We start from the raw sequence: 20,737 nt of genomic DNA, 5'->3' as shown, positions 1-20,737 counted from the left end.
TGAGAGAAGTTAAGCCCCCACGGGAATGTTACCGAAAATGCTTGCTAGGAACTTGCTGCCTCTCTTGTTAGGTGTGAATATGCCTATCTCCTTCAAGATGAGTTTCTGAAGAGTTCTTTGCCAAGAGCTCAAAGCTAAAGTGGAGAGCTATGAACAAAATATTGCCAGATAATCTGTGTTCAGGATGTGGAAAAAGAACCAGCACCACTGTCCACTTGTAAAATGACAGCTCATGCAATAATCAGGGAGAACCAATAATTTTAGAAGTTGTAGAATTAGAAGGGAAATTTGAAATGTTAAATGAAAATGAAGAGAACAGCAAGTTTCAAAGGAGAGCAGGAAACATGGAATATCCAGGCCAGTTTTCCTGTTCCCTGGATATGAAACACAGGAGTGGAAGTGATAGTTAGTCTCACATACACAAGTAAAAATTTAAATAGAGTATAACATTGAAATGTGGCATGAAAGAAGGAAATGTGGTACAACCCACAGTCCTGGACTGAGGGTAATATCTAAATTTTAGTGTAAGTTTGAACACTAATTATCTGTGTGATCTTGAGCAAGTCACTTAACCTTCTCTGGGCCTCCGTTTTATCACCTGTCAAATAAGGGAGCTGAATTGTGTGAACGTAGAAGTACCATAGCAGGATAATTCTGGGGTACTCATATTACAGGGATTAGTTATTTTCTAAAATATGCAGAATGGCAAATGTATTAGTCAGTGTAGCCTAACTGCTACAACAAACAACCCCAAATCTCAATGCCTTAACAAAATTAAGGTTTATTTCTCTCATGTTACAATCCAATGGCTGACAGTGGTGGTGGTGGGGGGGTGGATTGTGTGTGTAGGAGTGGGGGATTTTGCCACACACAGTTATTCAGAGACTGTAGTGCTACCATCACCTAGTTCCTCAAACCACCCTCCCCTGCACTCAACCAGCAACTAAAGGAGGGGAGTGCGGAGGATTGTGCTGGATGGAAACTGCTTCCAGGGCCAAGCCTGTGAAGTGGCTATATCACTTCAAGCATATCTCATTGGCCAGAATGTTGTCACTTGCTCCTGTCTAACTGCAAAGGAGTCTGAGAAATGTAATCCAGGTGTGTGCCCACAAGCCAGGGGAAAAACGATTTGGTGAACACACAGCAGTCCCTGCCACAGTTTACCCTCAGCTCACCCAGTGTAGGGTTCGCTGTTCCCACCCACAGAATACAGTCACTCTCTTCTCAAGGGAGACAACTCAAGGTCCAATCTAGCTCAAAATCCATGATCTCTAACTATGCTCAGTCTTCTCCAAATGGTCCAGCTGTGGCACTCTGTGGTCTGGTCATCTATGAACTAAAAAAGTTATATGCTGCCCCCTAAATGTAATGGTGCAGCAGGATCTGAGTAACCTCAGTAAAAACTCCCACGTGTAAAGGAGAGGGGTGGGAGACACAGCAGTCACCCAGTCACAGCAGTTCTGGAATGCCGGTGGAGAGACATTATAAAGACCGCTCTATCAGTTTTCTATTGCTGTGTAACAAATCACCACAGACCCAGTGACTTAAACCAGCACCCACTTATGATCTCACAGTTCTGTGGGTCAGAAGTCTGGGTGGGCTCAGCTAGGTCCGCTGCTCTGGGTCTCACAAGACTGAAATCAAGGTCCCGGGTGGGCTGGGTACTCACCTGGAAGCTCTGGGGAATCCATGTCCATGCTTATTCAGGTGGGTGGCAGAATTCATTTCCTTGAGGTTTTAGGAATGAGGTCCCCATTTCCTTGCTGGCTGTCAGCTGGGGTCCACTCTCTGCTCCTATAAGGATGTCTGCATTTCTCCTCATGTGGCTCACTCCATTTCCAAAGTAGCAGTGACCTTTGGAGTCCTTCAAACACCTCTCAGCTCTCTGAATTCTACGTCCTCCTTTAGCCAGGGAAAGCTCTCTGCTTTTAAGAGCTCACGCGGTTGCACTGGGCCCACCCAGATGGTCTCCCTATTTGAGATCAGCTGTACCATGTAACATAACAGGAGTGATATCTCATGTTCAAAAATCCCAGGGATTGGGGGAGGCATCTTGAGGGGAGGCATTTCAGAAATTCTGCAGACCACAGTCACCTACCTTCAATTAGGTCCAGATTCTGCTTTCTAGGAGAAACTCCTCTGTCCCACGTCCACTGTTCTCTGTGGCCCTTCACTGGATATAGTCTTCCTTGGCCACATGTGTAGTGGCCACCACGGAGGATGGCCTCATCGGGGTAACACAGCCTGTACAATGTGCTTTCTGCTGATGTAAGCTTAGGATCCCCAAGGCTGTTTTCTAACTTAACATTCAAAGGAGTTTTTAGTCCTGGCTTGTATTTCTTTGTAAATACAATTCCCTCACAACTTAGGTCTCTGATCTACTAGCTTCCATTTGATTCCATGTGCCAATAATCTTAACCCCAAATCCTTTCCCAGTCGCAAGTCTCAAGATATGTTTCTCTTTTTGTTTTCTCAGCCCTATGGCCTCCCTTCTAATTTAATGGAGGCTACCCTGAGTTCATTAGAAACACACAGATGGCAGGGCTGTATCCCTAATCAGGCCTTTACCATAGGGATGAGCTGATCTGGGTTCAACTGAAAAAATGCTTTTGGTTCTTTTTCACTCAAAGCTCTTTTTCAGTCTCTTTGAGACTTAGAAGCAGTCAGGTTTTCTAACTCTTCAATCTAAGCATTCTAGATGCTTTTTTCTTTCTGTTTACAAATAGCCAGTTCTTTCCTGAGTACTTCTTTTTCTTGCAATACCTTGCCAAAGGCAGCCAATATAAGTTCACATACTCCAACACTCTGATGCTTTCCAGCCACTCCTCCTAGAGCTATAGGCTGCCCATGGACTGCCTTTCAAGTTATCATGGGTTAGACTTTACCAAATATTTTTGTTTTCTTCACAGCATGGGTCACCATATTTCCAGCCCCTGATACCAGGTTTCTTGTCATTTGACTGCTAAGTCAGTGTCTTGTATTTTGAAATTTTGTTATGTCATTTCTAGTTCAAGTGTCTGAATTAATCAGGGTATGCTGTTATGACAAACATTTCTGAATTTCACTAAATATTCCTGAATACATTAAAATTTAATTTCTTGCTCATATCACAGATGAATTCTGTGAGCGCCCGTTCAAAGGCTCAGCCTCCACCCAGTGGTCCTGCCATCCTCTTGGGTCTCAGGTCTTCAGATCCCCTCTGAATTTGGTAGGCAGAGAGGAGAATAAAGAAGTTGTGAAGTACTGGGCAGAAAAGTCTGTTTAGCAAACCAGATCTAGAAAGTCCACATTTCCCTGCACCTTGCTGCAAGAAAAGACTGAAAAATACAGTTTAGCTGTAGAAATCAGGTTGGTGAAAACTCAGCAGTCTCCATCAAAGTAAAGTGTATTAATTAAAAAAAAAAATAGGCCAGGATGATACAAGAAACTAGGATCAGGAACAGAGAAGAGAAGGAGAGGAAATGACCGACCCCCTGGGAGAGAGCCTGCAGTGCAGTGACCCAAGGGCTGGGGACGTCGGGGAGGCACTATTATCCGGAGGTAGATTCTCACTCAGAGTTGGGGCAAGGTTGCGGCTCAGCTCCACAAAATGAGGAGGCATTTGGCTGCTGCCAAAGATTTGGAAATGTGCTTTTATTTTCAAACTCAGGTATGTGACACTCTATATTTCAATGCTAGCACACCTGTGTGAAGTTTAACAACATTAGGAACTGACAGCCAGTGATACACAAGTCCAGCATCTCTCTCTTCACTTACTCAGCCAGGCTGTACATGGGGAGTGACACAGGTGGGCTTTGTGGCAGCCGGAAAGTGAAGGTCCTTTTAGGAGGTGACATCAAGAATGACATCAACAACACAGAGTCCTAGGGTCCTAAGCAGAGACGTTAGACTTCAGAGGCATTTTGAAGGGAACTTTTATTTCTGATCAATACCACTATTGGAAGTACAGGGCCTGTTCCTCTCCATTTCACTGCTGCTTCGGCAACAGTTCCAACTGCTTCAGGTCCATCTTTGCTTTTCAGAAAAGAGATACCGATGAGCCCTTTTTCAGAAATGCCCTTGAAAATGTGGTTACTCTTTTGCTCCCTCTTGTCCTCAACCTCCCTTACTCACAGAGCAGTTTGGCTGAATGGAAGCAGTCATGCAGGCCTTTCTGTGGAGCAGCTGGAGGTTCAAGAGCTCACTGCAGCTCCTCTCTTGGCCTTTGTCTCAACTGGAAACAAAGGTGGGAAGCTTGTGGCCAGCTGGACAATGGGCCAGCTCAGTCTGGTCTTTCTGCAAGGGAGGCTGAGATTGGACACTCCCAGCCTAGAATCTTGCCCTACAGCCATCTTCTCTGGAGCTCCATTTGCATCCTCTCTTTGGCTCTGAGGGCCTAAAGCTCCTTCAGTGTGTCTGGTCCCCCTGGAAGAGGCAGGGCAAACCATCCCCCCATGCTGCCAAAGTCTGTCTGCCTTGATCTGCACCTCTTTACCTTAATAGCACATCCTTGGTCAACCCTGGCGTGGGGTCCTCTCACAGCGGTTTTCCATCCCCTGGAAAGGATATCCCTCCTTACAACAACATGTTGTCTTACAGTGGAGCCTGGTCTAGGTGGGCCTTTCTGAAAGGAGTGGTTACATCAAACCCAGCCCTTGAGCTTGGAAGTGGTGTTGCTGGTTGGGTCACAAAGCAGACTGAAAAATATCAGAATAAGTTGAGGCTCATAAAGATGTTATTTTTCTTGTTGAGATGGTGGTGGTAATGGTGCTGGGAAACATGCAAAATGTCAGCTGTTCCCAACCTGCTCTCCACCACCTTGAATGCTCACTTGTTCTTTTGACCAACATTTAATGACACCCTCCCAAGCAGCAGCCACCATGCTGGGCACTTACCCAGAGAATGGGTAAGACATGGTTCTTGTCTTTGAGGAAGAATGCTAGGGAAGACAGACACATAAATAAGTTAATATGATACACTCTGGTAATGGTCACTAGTAGTAGTAATGAAGATGTTTAAAAAGTGCCAGAAAGCACAGAGAAGGGTGTGACCTATTATGAGGGGCATGGTGGGGAGCTGGAAGGAGGCCATCAAAGCTCTATGAAGGGGATGATGTTTGTACTTGGTCCGGAAGAGTAACCAGAAGAAGGGGGTGCAGCAGAAGAAAAACTACTGAGCAAAAACAATTTAGTTTGGGAACCAGAAATGGCTTGGAGTGGCTGAAGGGCCACTTGGGGGAATGGGGCTGAAATGGAAGACGTCCAGCTAGGAGACCTTTGGACAAGGCAGTTTAGTTCGGGTTGAGTACACCAGAAATTAACTCACCATTGTAAACCAATTATACTTCAATTTAAAAAAAAATAGTGGAGGGGTTGAGAGCACAGCCCCTGGGCCAGCATGCCTGCTTTTGACTCCTAGCCCCATGATTTACTAACTGGGTGTCCTTGGCAAATTACTTGTGATTTTGTGCTTCAGTTTCCTTATCTGAAAATGGGAAGAGTCATAGTCTTTTCTTTTTCTTGAGGACTCAGTGGATGAACACCTACATAATACCTAGAACAGCACTTGGCTCAAATAAATTCCATGAGTGTCAGCAACAGAGATGAACGTCCACCGCAAAACAGAAACAAAAGCAAAGCCATCTCTGAAACCCGCACAGAAGCCACACCCCTGGAAATGACGAGGCATGAAGGAAGGCAGTGACTGTAAAGGTGGAGCGAGAAGTCAGACTGGAGGTGGGACGTGCTCTCAGTTTTCCGCTGAACAAGGAGAGTGCTCTGACACATACACTTGGGTTGGGAATTCCACTGGAACTGGAGTGCTGAGCTGGAGCTGCACACCTGCATCTGGGCACAGCGCAGCTGAAAGCACACCCTGTCTCCTCCTTCCCCTGAAGGGCGGGTTAACTGCTCTCAACTGGGGAGAGAGCAAAGAGGGGACAGACCATGCTGTACAGCAGCTTAGAATCACCACTTGAAATGGAGACCAACAAGTTTGCTAAGGAAGTCAGGAGTATTCAGTGTTTTTCAAACATCTTAAGTCCACGTGGAGAGCTCGTGAACAGGTGCCTGGTGTTTGCCCCACACCTAGTGAAAATCTGGGGTTTGGCTTTATCCCCAACGCACACCCAGAACACACGTTTGGAGGGTAGTTGGCTTCATGCACGTGCATGCTGTGTGTGTGTGTGTGTGTGTGTGTGTGTGTGTGTGTGTGTGTGTGTGTGTGTACAGAGGCATATGTCAATTTACATCTTCCCATTTCATTTCGAGCACTGAGCTAAAGTCAGCCTAATGATTTTTTTGAGAAACTTTTCCGACTTCTGTAAAGAGAAACTCCGATTCCAAAGGGGAGGAGGGGAGGCTGAAGGAGAGTCAGTAAGAATGAGATGGGAAATGGGAAGATATTCACGTTGTGACTCCAAATTCCAGGTCTGATCCTCGGGGTCAGAGTGAGCCTTTAGGCACAATTCTTCCTGATTTCTGACCGCAGAGAAGAAAAAGGGGGAGAGTGAGCTTCGCACTGTCCACTGTAGGGAAGGTGTTTTGTTTCTCCCCAGCCATCTGAGCAACCTTCCCTTCCATTGGAGTTCCCCGGTGAAGGCCACTTCTTTGTCCACGGATGCTTTCCCAGAGCAGTTCTGTTGATCTTCTAAGAACACTGCTTACTGTGTATGAATAGCGCCCACAGGGGTGCCGAGTATGAAAGAGCCCCCGCTCTTCCCTGACAGCAGCGGTGGGCCTGACACATCATGCTTGGGGAAAGGGCGGTAGGCTGTGTGGAGCAGGGCACCAGCCGGGTGTCAGGTTTCCTACTGCTCTGTAGGCTGCTCATGCTGGAGTCCCGAGCTCCACCAGGAGTCCCTTTGGGCGGCTGAGCAAGAGGATTTCCCCAGGGGCCCGTCAGCCTGCTCCACACAAGAGTTATAGGAACTGTAGAGCCCCAGCACGACAGTCAAGACCAGCATGGCGGCGGCCATCATCCAGATGACTTGCCAGTGCTGACACAGTTTGGGATACATGACTTGTAAGAAATGAACCAATTCTTCAAGTTTGCTGTCAAATGAAAAAGAAAAAAAAAAAAAAAGGTGGAGGGTTTAGTTTACTGGGCACATATATGATGCCCAGACCCACACTTCCATCTGGGTACCTTACATGCTGTCCTGACCTGTGGTTCAAACTCAGCTGTGCAGCGAGTGGCTTGACAGCAATTTATTCAAAATACCCTAGGACTACTTAATAAGAAGTTCCAAAAGAATGGTCTAACAATCTATAGTTTACAAATTTTCCCCAGGTGATTCTGATGCCAGAAGCCCATAGCCTTTATATTGAGAGCCACTGGTCTAGAACACTCTATTTGTGTGATCATTCATCCATTCACAGAGGCCCTCATCTACTCATGAGACAGTCATTAATATCTAAACTCTCCCAAGCCCCAAGATACCAGGCCGGCTGACCCCCTGCTCCCAGGCATCCAGACAGCACCAGCATCTTTCCTGCGCTTAGCACTAGTAGTGATCAGTCCCCGGTGCTAACCTGCCCCCGCCTCCATGCTCAGATGCGTAATCTGTTGTCCTCAGTTCCACACGTGACTGCGTCCAGAGTGGAAGGACTGTGACAAACTCCTAGAAGACTCTTGGTGTCGAGTAATAAATGACAAGAAACCGGATCAACCTCAACAGCTCACTGCAAACTATTCCAGGGGCATTCAGAGGACTAGGAGCCTCCAGCAAACTCTGGGTGACTTATTCAACACGTTTTCTCAGCCCTATCAACCTCATTCCCTAATTCCCCCTCATCCTCTTTCTCTGCTCTCTCCACACTCTTCTCTCTCTCCCCTCAACTCCCTCTTTTCTCTCCTCCCCCTCTTCCTCTCTTCCCAACCGCCTCTCAACTCTCCCCCTCTTCTGTGTGTGTCTAGTGAGAAGACATGTCAGATGCCCCACTTTGAAGAGCCATTCATAGAGCTCTCCGGAGAAGCTCTGGGTCCGTTCCTTAAGTTAGAATCTCTTCCTGTTTCTAGTCCCAGATCTATTTATTAAAAATAATGTAAAAATGAGAATACTGAGAATCGCCAAATGGAGATGAGAAAAGCGACAGGAGGGCTTTCTGAAGACGCTGAGGCTCACACAGACACTGAAAGATGCAGGCCAGCTGCTGAGAAGTAGCTCTGATTCAGAGCTAGATGCCTTAGATAGGTAGACAGACTCAACAATCTCCATAGAAAGGGATCACACGCTCAGGATGCCTGCCTTGGATACCACGGCACTGGCTGGTTTCTTTTCCACGTGGGAACGCTCTGAGGATTGTTTCAGGAACAACTAAGTAAAGCAAAACAGCGAGCCCACGAGTTGAGATGCAGATCACTGGCTGTTTTCACAACTGTTGGGGAGGGAGAATTTGGAGATGGAAGCTTATTTTCTTTCAGCCCTATTTAGATTCTATTTAGGTACAACTGTCTTTCTTTGGGGCTGTATTTCTGTGCTTCAAAACAAGCTGCCAGGAATGGGGAAGTAGGGCTGCCAAGGAGGAGGGCAAGATCTGCTTCATGACCCTTAGCTGGTCACCCATTTCTAGCCTATAAGGGAGGTTAGGAATGGTATTAGATGAGAAACAGAATTACTTTGGAAATCAGTTTTTGGTGGTTCTGAATTCTACCTACTCCTCCATTGAGAGGGATGAGGTTACCCCCCCCACCACCACACACACCTGGGGCTAGAAAGGGGCTCTAGGGATGCTGCTGGGGGAGCTCAATGTGTCGCAGTCTGGGGGCACAGTGGACTGGTGCATGACTCTCACCAGAGAGACCTGGAGAGTGAGAATCTTGCTGAACTGTTTGGTGGCATCAGAGCAGGGGGTCATGGTAGGGAAAAACCATCTTCCCACCACTAGTGGGTCAAAGGCACATATTTCACCTTAACTGAATGTAGTCAGGACAGGGAGAGCTGGCGTGGGGTGTCACAGACCCTGCCTGGAAATGCTGCCTAGGGCTGAGCAAGATATACTTCCAGCTGCCCAAGGATTGAGAGAGGGACTTAAAGTAGCCAGCCAGGAGAGGTGCATTCGACCTCATAAAGGGACCTGCAGTTGAGAGAGCCTCAGCAATGATGTGAACCTGTGTGTGTGTGTGTGTGTGTGTGTGTGTGTGTGTGTGTGTGTCTGTGTGTGTTTGTGTGTGTATACACTGGAGAGGGGGATGGGGGTGGGTTTCTCTGAAGGTCCCATAAAGCACGGCACTCAACAAAATCAAAGTCAGCCTTAAATCCTTGCCAAGTCCTGGAGCCCGCTCACAATAAGACCAGCCAAGTAATATCTTTCCTATCCTTAATCTCCATTCCCTTTTCCCACGTTAACCCTGGAGGGTTCAGGCACTGCCTTAGCCAAGCTGGGGTGGAAGGTGGGAGTGTAAGTGCAGAGGAGAGCAAGAAACCTGCTCTGTCCTCGCTGCAGGCTTCCTTCCTGAAGCACAGTGGAGCTGGGGGGAGGGGGTGAGAAGGGGGAGATGGGGGGGCAGAGAGAAGGTTGAACTTTTTAACTTCAGGCTTTTGACTATTTCAGGGAACTGGCCATCTTAATTACTGAAATGAGGTTATTCTTGGGACTGAAACTTGACCAGAGGACTTTTATTTTCTGAGAGTTATTGGAAAAGTAAAGGAATTTGCCTAATATCATCTTAACCCCAAAGAGCAGGTTTGAACTGATAGTGGGAAAAAAGACAAAAGTGTTCCGTTGGACCTGATGAGTTCACTTGTTCAATGTATTACATGAATGCCAGAGGACTGTGTTCTCTGCTTGAATATGGTTAAGATACTGGGTTGATTCACCCAAAATTCATTTAAGCTGATCCTCCAGAAAGTAATGGTTACAACAGGTTACATTACTATGTCTTATTACTATGTCTTATTATCACAGAGGTGAGATTCAGACAAGACTCTAGTGTTTGATGTGGAACCTCTTAAATAAGGGGTCAGCTGCTGGGGTCAGTCCAGTAGTTTTAAAATGCACAAGGGGGACATGGGGCTTTTAATAACTTCAGACTTTGCTTGTTGACTTTAGACGATGCCAAAATTTCATGGTGGGGGAATCACATTTGAGTGCAGGTGCCTGTAGACAACTGTGCATGTAAGGGACTTAGGAATGAATGGATTGCCTGATATCAAAGACAACAGCTCTCGGGGCTAGACTGGCTTGGGTGACAGGTGAGGAAGGGACCCGATAACTGTGAGTGGGCAGCGTACATGAGAGTAGTGTCAGTTATTATGGAGACGGCACCACACTGCTGGGCCTGAACAGGTGAAGTTACGCCATGTGCAGAAGGCCAGGGGGCCTCCTGGGGGCTGTGCTGATGCCTGGCCTCCGTCACCAGAGGTACAGGCATGTTCTCAAGACCAAAAAGTGAATCCAAGAGGGGCAGAGGTTGGGAGAGAGAACGAGGCCTCTCAGGATCAGCAGGAGTAAAAGGACACTCTTGGATGACGGATGCGACGGGCAGCCGTTGCCATGTGCTACTGACCGGGAGCTGGGCAGAGGGAGAGCCAGGCACAGCCCTACTTCCCCTGGGGCTGCATGAAATGGGAGCCTGAGATCAAATTAGCTAGGTAAGGATCCAGCTGTGTACTTTGTAAACCAGACTGTTTATATTCCACGTCCTCTTTCTGTTTAGTTCTCTTTTGTTCTTAGTGTTTGGAAGGGTTAGGAATCCCAGCCTGTCCTTCTATTTTGAAGGGAGCCAAAGGAAGGCTTGTTGTCCAGGCCTCGGCTTGACTGCATTAGAAGGGAGGAGGCAGTGTGGTGGCCTGCAAAACAGGAGCAGAGGACCCCCAGGAGGGAGAGAAGACCCCAGCAGACAGGACCCAGCTGCCTGGAGTCTTGCTTTCTGTGTGAAAACTGGGCTTCTCTTCTTAGGGGAGGTGGTGCATCCTAGCACAGGTTTGTTTCCAACAGGGAAGCACTTTCTCTTGCCTTGAACATAGGTTGACTCGTGCAGACTGAGACCTCTCGCTCTGGTTGAATCTCCCACCAACTGGGCTCTGCTGGTCGTTCTTATGTGCGTTGAAGCATATCCATCTCACTTCAAATCTGTATTCTATTACCTTATTCATTGTGTGCGTGTGATTTCCAGAGTCTGCCAGCACTGAGGCACAGACACATACCCTGTCCCAAGGTTAGCGGCTGATTAGATTAACTGATCTTTTTTTTTTTTTTTTTTTTTTTTGGCTGGAGTCACCCTGGACCCCAAGACATCCTGGAAGTTTAAAAATAATAATTTTGGTGAAGTGTCCCAAATTTGCTGTAACCATATTTAAAAAAATCAAAATTCAAGGCTTCTGGTTTGAACATACTAACAGAGACAATAAGGCTAAATGTATGAAATCTGGGCTCTCTGTTAAAATCCAGGATGCTGATGTGTCACTATATTCACAGGTACAGGTAGGGCAAGATATAATGTGTGTGTAATGTAATATCTAATTTCTGCATGTCATATATATATATATTTTTTTTTTCATGATTTAGTGGAAAATGCACTTGAAATATAAAGTATACTAAAAAATAAAAATCCAAATATTTCCCATCAAAGTGAAAACATTTGGTTTGTTTGGTCACCATGGAAGGAACCTGCTGGAGACTCACCTTTGCCATGAAGTTGAAATTGTCCCCTACCTCCCTGTGTTCTCTCTGTCCCTGCTCCCCTCTTGGGCTTTAGGTTAGCTCCCTCTTTCATGGGGATGGATGGGGAATGAGCTACCTGTGGCTGGGCTTGTTGGGGGGAACCCCATTCAGGGGCCCCTGCATTTTCTCAGCTCCTGAGAACTCCTGGTTGCTGCCAGCCCCACCCTTGGCCACCCCTGACCCCTCAGCTCTTGCAAACATCCCCTTGTTAACTATGTTGGCTCTTCGAAATTTCCTCTGCCTCCTCCTCCAACATGAGTGCCCTCCTGGTTTCTGCTGGCTGCTCACTTGGGCCCCCCGGATCCATCATTGCCCTGGACTGGCACCTCTAGGGATGTTGTGCAGTGAAATGAACTGGGACCCATTTCAGCAATGGTAAGCACTCCAACCTGCTTCTCTGCTCCTTTTCCTCTTCCTCAGCTTCTTCTGCCTCTTCAGGTTCCTCAGGATTCTCACTCTTCTGTTCTTCCTCCTCCTCCTTCAGGTCTTGAAGCTCCTTGGTCTTCTTTAGACCTTCCTGGTATCTGGAAGGCAACAATGAACGACTGAGTCTGGAAAGGCCAGGCGTGGAGCATCCTTTCCTGAGTCATTGGAGGAGGGCGCTGAGCACCCCCGATGATGACACACGCATTTCCCGTGGTCCCACACAAAAGGAAAAAGCTGAAAGGCCCTACTGCATCCCAGGGTGGCTCATGTCAGGACAATTTCCCCTCACCTTCAGCCATTCTTCCTGTTTATGTGAAAGTGTGACAAAACAGGGAAAAAATGTGGGTGCAGAGCATCCCGGCTGGGTTCTTCCACAAACCGTTTGGTAGGGCTGAGGTCTGCATATGCTCTCTGTGTCACCTGGGAGCCTCAGCCCCTCCTGTGTAAACAGAGAGGCCAGTCCCCATCGCACGGGGGTCAGAACATGGTGACGTAGTCCCAGGTACACAGCTTGATTTAGGAAGGGTGACAGCCATCACACAGACTTGTTGGGAAGCTTTGTGGATGTGAAAGGCACACAAACTGGCCTAGAGAGGGACTGAGTTCACAAAGCCAATAGAAACATTACTCCCCCGCATTCTAGGTGTAGAGGACAGGTGTGGGTGAAAAGATGGACTTTTCAAGAGAAACCTTCTGATTTCCTTCTTCCAGGACTAATATTACCCTGAACAGACTTTTTGCTTGTCCTGCAGCTGAGTGTTTAAGGCCAGCAGAGTTTGGCTGGGACAACTCCACCATGGTGCAGGTGGCTGCACCCCGAAGCCCACAGGTTCCACGTCATAGGGAAAGATGCTCAGGGCGCGGTGCCTGGTCAGAGGCAGTTCTCTACCTGGCTGAACTAGGGTCCCGCCCAGTACCTGCTCAGTACTCCGCCCCATTAGGATTGACAATGGGCCAAAGGTGCCATTGAAATCAGTTAGAGAGGGGACAGCTGGACGCTGAGGGGACTCCTTTCACAGGAAGAAGGATGGCCGGGGCGGTTCTAGGAAGTGGGGTTGCAGCTGCTCCTGGCACCTGTTAGGAAGCCTCAGGCACCACCCAGAGGAACCACCCAGAGCTCCTGATTTCTAGACCCTTCTGGGCAGTGGCGTTCTGGTGGCTTTCTGCCTAAAAAGAGAGCAGTCTTGTTATGATCGAACCACAACCTCTAGCCCCATTTCCTCCTTTCCTTCCTGTGGAACAGCTTTGCTCTTTCCTATGTAGTTCCTCACTGAGGCAAGGATGTCCCGGGGCCACTGGTTGCTTCCCTAAATCCTTTAAGAGGCAGGAAAAGCTTGTGGGAAGGTATCTTTTGACAAATGCCGGTGACCCTGGGGTGGCCGAAGTCTGACTCACCCCTTGCTGTATGCATCTTCCTCCAGCCTGGCCTTGGTCTCCCGGCTAATCCCCTCCAGGCAGTGCGGAGTCGGCGTGGGAGCAGAGGCTTCACAATCAGGGTCCCCGTTCGTCTTTCCACTAGTGAGAAGAGGGAAGGACAGGGCATCCTTTCAGGGACAGATGGGGCATCTGAAAACCAAACCATGTCTTTGGCCTGTTCCTGGCTGGAAGGGAGGAAACTCATTCTGGATTGAATTTGTTTCAGTCTTTCTACTTTGACATGAGATTTTATAAAGGCCTTAGTCCATGAGTCCTCCCTAGACCCCCAAACATCAAATACTGCACCAGCTCCCCCTTTGTCCTCATGCTCCCAAATCCACTTCTATTCTTACTCTGGGAGAGGCTATGGGTGGACAGACAGCTAATGGGAGCTCTATGGCACTAAGAGCAGGAGGATGGAGAAGACCCACCGTTCGGAGTCACTCCATCCCTGTAGTCCATCTTTTACTTCACTCATTTAAATATCTACCGAGCACTGACTTAAGTTACAGGCATCTGGTAACGTGCTGGGGATACATTCAAAAATAAAAGAAATGGTCTTTGCTGACATGGTGCTCAGCAGGAGAGAATACCCCAAAAAAGGAAATAACAAAATATGAAATTAATTACAAATTGTGATAACTTTCGTGAGAGAAACAAACTCTGTGCAATGACAGGAAATAACAAGGGGAGAAACTGCTTAGATTGAGTGGTCAGAAAAGGCCTCTCTGAGATAGAGTAACTGAAGCACAGACCTGAAAGACAAGGAGTCAGCCACATTCATAGCAGAGGAAGACCCTCCCATGGAGAAGCAAGATGTGCGAAGACTCTGAGACACAAAGGACATGGAGATGTTTGAGGAGCTGAAGAGAGGCAATGAGGTAAGAGCTGGCTTCTGGACAAGATACATTTTCGATGCCTGAGAGATATCCAGGTGGAGTTGGATATACTGAAGTGAGTTAGAGGAGAGCTCTAGGAAGCAGGGGATTGGGTAAGATTATCTAGGGACACAGTAATGAGGAAAGATGAGAAGAGGATCCAGGACCAAGCCGTTGGCATCTCCGCCCTTAGCTCAGGTGGAGAAGGAGGACCTTACAGAGGAGACTAAGAAGGAGCAGCCAGAGAGCTAAGAGGAAAGCCAGGAGGGCATGGAGCCCTGGGAGCTGAGAGAGGAGAAGGTGTCAAGGAAGGAGCGGTAACTGTGTCACACACACACTTCTGAGAGCCTGAGTCAGGCGACTATGAGATTTGATAACATGGAGGGCAAGAGGAGATTTGGTGACCTGGTAGGAGCCAAAGACAGATTAGAATGGGCTTAGTGATGGGTGGGGGGTGAGAAAGGGGGAGACGTAGACACAGTAATTTGATGAGGACTTGGAGTAGAAGACTGTATTGGGGAGGGTGTAGCTGAGCAAGTGGGTCGAGGGATGAAAGCACGTTGGAGTGTGGATAGAAATGAGCCAGGAGAGGGACGAGAAGAAGGGGATGACCAAGGGAATAAACGCTTTGAAAAGGGAAGGTGGGATAGACCTTAGACAAGGGGAGAAAATGTGCCTTGGTGACAACGGGAAGGAGATGAAGATGGTGGGCTGGGGACCTGGCAGAGGAAGAGGAGAAGGATCCTCCTGTCTGACAGCTTAAACTTTCCTCTTGAAAATGGAAGACAAGGTCATCTGCTGAGAGTGAGAGGCAGGGAGGCCTAGGAAGGCTTGAGGAGAGAGGAGAAGGCATGGGAATCGTGAAAGGGTGGTGGGGGCTGGCGGAGACAAACACGCTAGAAAATCAGCAGGATGACTGACAGCGTCAGGGGAAGGGGGGCGCCCGCTGGAGGTAGGAAATCTCAGGCTTAAAGGAGGTATCCTGATGGCCACGCCTTCTCTGTAAATCCTGCAGCCCACCTAGGTGTCCAGAATCCTGACGGGGGTCTTGTCAGGGAGGAGCCCTGGAATAAGGCCAAACAGCGCCTTTCAGCCAGGACTCTTGACATATCGCAGCCGCCACCCTCCCTGACCTCTCAGACAGGCTTTATGAGTGAGACTTGCACCTTCTCCTCACTCTTGGCAACAGTTTCCCATCTCTGAGTTTTCCTCAGACCTTGTAAAATTTACATTTCATCGGGTTGGAAACCAGAACCCATCGCGAGCAAGAAAGATAACACTCTAAAAATATCAGCTATTCATAACATTTCTCCTCCTTAAAATTACATTATCCACTCCCTTCCATGTGACCTCTGCCTGATGTGCAGTTTCCTATTTGTCCAAACGACTGGAACAAGAGCAGAAAAACACAGCTACAGCCAAGGGCAGGAAAGCAATTCTTCTATGAAATATGGTAGGGTGTAAAATGCTATTTCCTGACCCCTAGACTGAGTGTAGAGTTCCTTAAATGTCTTCTCCAACTATCTGGAAATTTCTCCGTGTGCATTTTAAAGACAGTTCAAATACCTTTGCCTCTGTGGAACTGTTGCCAGAGTCTTCCCCTCTTCCATGACCTCTGGCTAAAGTCCATCTCTCCCTCCCTTTATGCCCTCATTGCACCTCTTATACAGCAGAACTTGGAGCAAGGGCGGTTTTTTGTTTTTTTTTTTCTATACATCCTCATCCCTCCATATGACTGTGATTGTAGGAAGATTGTGTTTCCATTTGAATGGTGCTTGGCACAAAGTAAATGCCTTTAAGTGTTTGCTGAGTTGTACTAAGTTCACTGTGGCTCTTTAAGTTCCTGCCTGTTAATCTTACAAAATGGGCAGGTCCTCTGTGTAAATGGCTACTTCCTGCAAACTTGGTGTTTGGGCTGAGCTAAAGGAATCCCTATGCATGGCTGTAACTTGGAGTTGAGTACAGCCTGTGCCCACCCTAGGGATTTCTGGTCCAGACACTCATGGACCTTGGCATCTGTTCCCAGTCCAAAATGCTGCGTGCTTTCCTACTGGGATGATTGATTAGAATGAGGCTCATTGTTCTCTCACGTCTACTGGGTCAAAATGTTTGTCATTGTGCTCAGCTCTCAGTAACCTGAGGGGCTATTTACTCAAAATGTGTTGTTTGACCTACAGATATATTAGAGTCTGTTTTTTCCACATGTTAAACAATATTTGAAAGTGACCCCAATCCTGTTGCCTGCTATCCCCAGTTCTGCACCTTACTTTCTCCTACCAAGGATAGTTCAGGTTCTTGGTGATCCCCACTGCTTTGAATAGAAGCTCTCAGCTGGCCTGAGCATTCTTTCTACAGAGTCCAGGCCCTGCCCCATCATGAAAGTCTGTCGGAAAGAGAGGGAAGATAGATCTTCTGCCTTGACTGCAGAAGACCTGGGGGCCAAGAGTTGGGAATGGAGCCTTGTTGGGGTCCTCCTGGAAAAGAGGTTAGTATGTCCAGATGCAGGATTGGAAGGGAGAATTCTAGTGTGCTTCTCATTCAGGATGTCGAATGACTATTTCTGGAGAGATTCAGAGACCATGGGTTAGACACTATGACCCCAGGGGCTTGGTAAGATCCTGTAAAGTTGCTTACTTCCACATAGCTGTTAGTTTGTCAGCCCTTTACATATTCCCTGTAGTGATCAAGAACACAAGGAAACAAAGAAAAAGACAAAAACAGCCTAGACAACATGGTGGACCTGTAAGCTTCCTCAGGGTGAGGCAGCAAAGTGAGGAATTGCCTAGCAAACGTCAAGATTAAAGTGTGTGTGGGGGTGGGGGTCACTGAGCAATAGGGTGTTGGCTGCATATACTGAGAGGTAAGGAAAACAGGCTGAGTCCGGGGGTGGGGAGCTAGGCGCTTGTACTGAAAAAGGGGCCCAACACAGACAGTCCTTGCCAGGTCAAGCAAAACTATTCTAACAACAACGGAAAATGAAGGACTAAAGCTGTCTCAAAGCAAGGAAGAAGGAAGAAGAGAGGTGTGTGTTCTACCAAGTGAGGAAAGACACAAGGGGAAAGTTCTGAGAGGTGGCAGCTGTGATCCAGATGTTTTCCAGCAAGCAAATGAAAGAATTGGAAAAGTAAGTTATAAACTCCTCTGAGTGTGTAGAAACAGCCTGCCTTGCTCTGGTTGAGGATGAAAAGACCTGCAAATTGCATAGATGCCTAGAAAAGTTAGGCCTAGCAGACAGTTTGTTGCCAACCCAATTCTCACTCTCCCTCCTACTTCCTAACAGCAACGTGATTTTGCTCAGGAATTTACTCTTCTTCGTGGAGCCATTTTGCTCCATGGGAAGCTGACCCTCTCTCCCCACCTCCAGGGCTTACTTTAAGCCCATGATGACAATCTTGTTCCCAAAGCCTGCAATTGGTTTAGAAAGGGATCATGTTCCAAATTTGCTAAAAGAAAGAAGACTGAAGAAAGGCTTCTGGGTTCATTCTGAAGAAAGAAACATGGAAAGAGATGGTCCTTTTCTTCCTCTAGGTATTGCAGCCTTTTGCCACAAGACTGCTGATGAAGTCAACATACAAAGTGGGCAGAGAAGAGGAAATTGTAGAGGCCCAGCTGCGGCCCTGCTGTACCACACCTGGAAGAGTCTCACTTGTGGACTTACTCTTTGAACCCCTTTGAGTTGGGGCTTTCTTGTATCTGTAGCCCACAGAATCCCAATGAACAGAGAAGGCTTCTGTCTCCTCTGGGCTCTTCAGAGATTGAGGCACCCTTGGACTCAGCCACAGCATCTTCCTGGTCCAGGAATTTTGCAAACTGGGTCTGAAATCTTTGTGGATCTCAGAATCCCATTCATTTCCCCCAGAATTTAATTTGCTTTCCATTGAAATGTTGGGTGTGAGGATGGGAGGAAAGGTGAGTTGGGGCAGTTCTCCCCAGAAATCCCCAAAGTTAAGAGGAAAATGGACAGACTTACTTTTCCAAAAGTGCAGGCAGTGCTGAGGTGACAGGTGGGTTGCCTTTCCCGTTGGGTGATTCTGACTGAATGGAAAACAGGAGACAGAGAACTGAAGATCAGCTAGGAGGGAAGAAGCCAGCACCAATGACAGGTCTCTGGTGATGCTGGGGAGGGCCTGCTGCTCCTCTTTCCCTTCCCCCTCCCCATGCTTTCTGATCTGCAGCTGAGCCCAGGCATTGGCCCTTCTTCAGGCCTTCTCTGTCCTCCTTTCCTAGGTGCACAAGCAACGTGCACCTTTCCCTTTCTCCTCTTCCAAGTCTCCTTGAGCAAAGAAAAGAATTTACACCTTGAGACTCCATTCTGGAGGGGAGCCATCAGTTTTTCTCTGTTCCCTATTTACTGACTTGGACTAAACATTAGCGGACCCCCTACAAAATGCAGGCCCCAAGGTCCCTGGGATGGATTCAGGCAAACCCATCACTGCCCTAGTGATACAGTTCAAAGCACAACTCACAAGAGATGCTCGCCATTACAAAAAGCTGAAGGCATCAGAAATTTCTTAATAATAAATTCCCCAGGACTATCACGTTGTTTTGTTGCAATGGATTTGGTTTGAGCAATGGTTCTCAACTCTGGCTGCATGTTAGAAGCCTAGGGGAGATTTTTTCAAAGCACTGATCCAATCCAGAACCTCAGGGTGGGGCTCAGGCATTGCACGTTTTAGAATTACCCTGTGTGATGTTAATGTATATCATTGATTAGAACCCCTAGTCTAAAGGAATATATATTTGGAAACCACGTTTGTACATTTAGTATAACATTAGAAATAGGCCTGTTAAAACACACCAGCTAGCTCTCCCCAAGATCTTTAAAAAAATTTTTTTTTCCTCAGGTTGCTTTATTTTAGTGAGGGATTTGGGAGTTTATGTTGATTTATAGATGACTGAAATGCTCAAAAGGAAGAGGTTAAAGAAGTTTAAGAGTCATTGCTACCTAGTGGTACTACAACAGAGCTTGAATCCATTTTACCTATTGCTTCCAACAGACTGGTTGCTTATAGAATAGTGCTAGGCAGGGACAGGGCACAGAGAAACAACTGGAGAAATCATTAAAAGAGTTTTAGATAGGATTAACTAGATTCACAAATGTCTGGGATCTAGAAGATACTCTGTTTATAGGAATTATCTTTGTTCAAAAAATTAAAATGGATTTTTTTTCTGATTAAAAGTAATATATTCTTACTATAGAAATATGAAAAGGTACTGAGAAAATTAAAATCAACTGTGATTTTACCATTGCCCAGAGATAACCATTATGAATAGTTTTACATCTATTCTTTCAGAATTTTCTACATCTATACACAGAAAAATGCTCTTAAAAAAAAAAACTACAAAACAGTTACACTGTATTTACTAGAGTTTTGCTTTTTGTTAATAATAAACTATAGACATTTTTTCATGTCAATAAATATTTATATTTATTCATTATATTTAGCAGCTGTGTAGAAACCCCTTACAGGAAAATTCATAATTTATTAAACCGATCTTTTAGTAATGGAAATTCTGCTTATTTCCAATTTTTCAGTGTTGTAAACAATGCTGTAATGAATCAAGGCAAGATAACACTGGGTTTAAGAACTGGGGGTCTGGAGTCAGAGAGCCTAGGGTTCAAAGGTCAGCTAACTACTTACTGCATGATGCAAACTTCAGCTGCTTAAATCCACTGCAGAGTGAAAAAAAAAAAAATCCCATTTTGGAGAGTCATGGTTTAAGAATGAAAAGAGGTACCCTTTGCAAGGAACACTCTCTGAGCTGCCAGCACCTTGCTCAAGGATACTGTGTCGTCTTCTCAGGGCAGTGGAAGACATGGGGCCTTGTCTATACTGAGCTTTCTGAGCCATAGCACAGAATCTGCGTTGGGAATTTCCTCCCTTGCTGACCCTGCCCCATCCAGGCCGCCCCACAGCAATGAGCCTAGGGGCCGGGAGGTAGGCATCATCATACTCACCGGGGCTGGTAAGGAGGGGATGGGGGATGAGCTGGGCGACTGGCCAGGCAGGTTCAGGATATTAAACTTGGGAACTACGGCAACGCTGACCCTCCGGCGGGGCATGTTCTGTGAGAAGAGAAGGCACCAGGCCCATTGTATTGCTGTATTCACTGGATAGTCTGGCTTTAGGGTAGTGATGTGGGGGGTGTAGAGGGTGGCCAAAATTAACATAAAATTTTTATTAGTGGTGAGTGATTTCTCAACATGTTCCAATTTAACTTGATCAGAAATAGAACAGAAATGACCCCCAGTCATTGGATGGCGTATGAAACCCTGGTTAGTGTATGAAAACTATCTACGGCAACACCAAGGTTTACGCATCATTTTGTGTTCATTGAAGACACAGTACGGTCTGGGATGCCATGAGCAAG

The 20,737-nt window shown here is 46.9% G+C and overlaps 1 protein-coding gene across 8 annotated transcripts in view; it reads right to left on the bottom strand.

The window, feature by feature from the left end:
• Positions 1-3,616: 3,616 nt before the first annotated feature.
• Positions 3,617-20,737, bottom strand: part of IRAG1 (inositol 1,4,5-triphosphate receptor associated 1) — a 148,886-nt gene continuing 131,765 nt past the window's right edge. For all 8 annotated transcript variants that reach the window (XM_074372401.1, XM_074372402.1, XM_074372398.1 and 5 more), the window contains 5 exons: positions 20,325-20,432; positions 18,336-18,400; positions 13,467-13,586; positions 12,035-12,169; positions 3,617-7,031 (listed from right to left, as the gene is read on the bottom strand). In XM_074372401.1, coding sequence (XP_074228502.1) covers positions 6,788-7,031; positions 12,035-12,169; positions 13,467-13,586; positions 18,336-18,400; positions 20,325-20,432 — 672 coding nt within the window. In that variant the 3' untranslated portion in view covers positions 3,617-6,787. The remainder of the gene's footprint in view (positions 7,032-12,034; positions 12,170-13,466; positions 13,587-18,335; positions 18,401-20,324; positions 20,433-20,737) is intronic.

Source organism: Camelus bactrianus, chromosome 10, assembly GCF_048773025.1.
Source record: "Camelus bactrianus isolate YW-2024 breed Bactrian camel chromosome 10, ASM4877302v1, whole genome shotgun sequence".
NCBI lineage: Eukaryota > Metazoa > Chordata > Mammalia > Artiodactyla > Camelidae > Camelus > Camelus bactrianus.
This window is presented reverse-complemented; position numbering and strand designations above follow the sequence as displayed.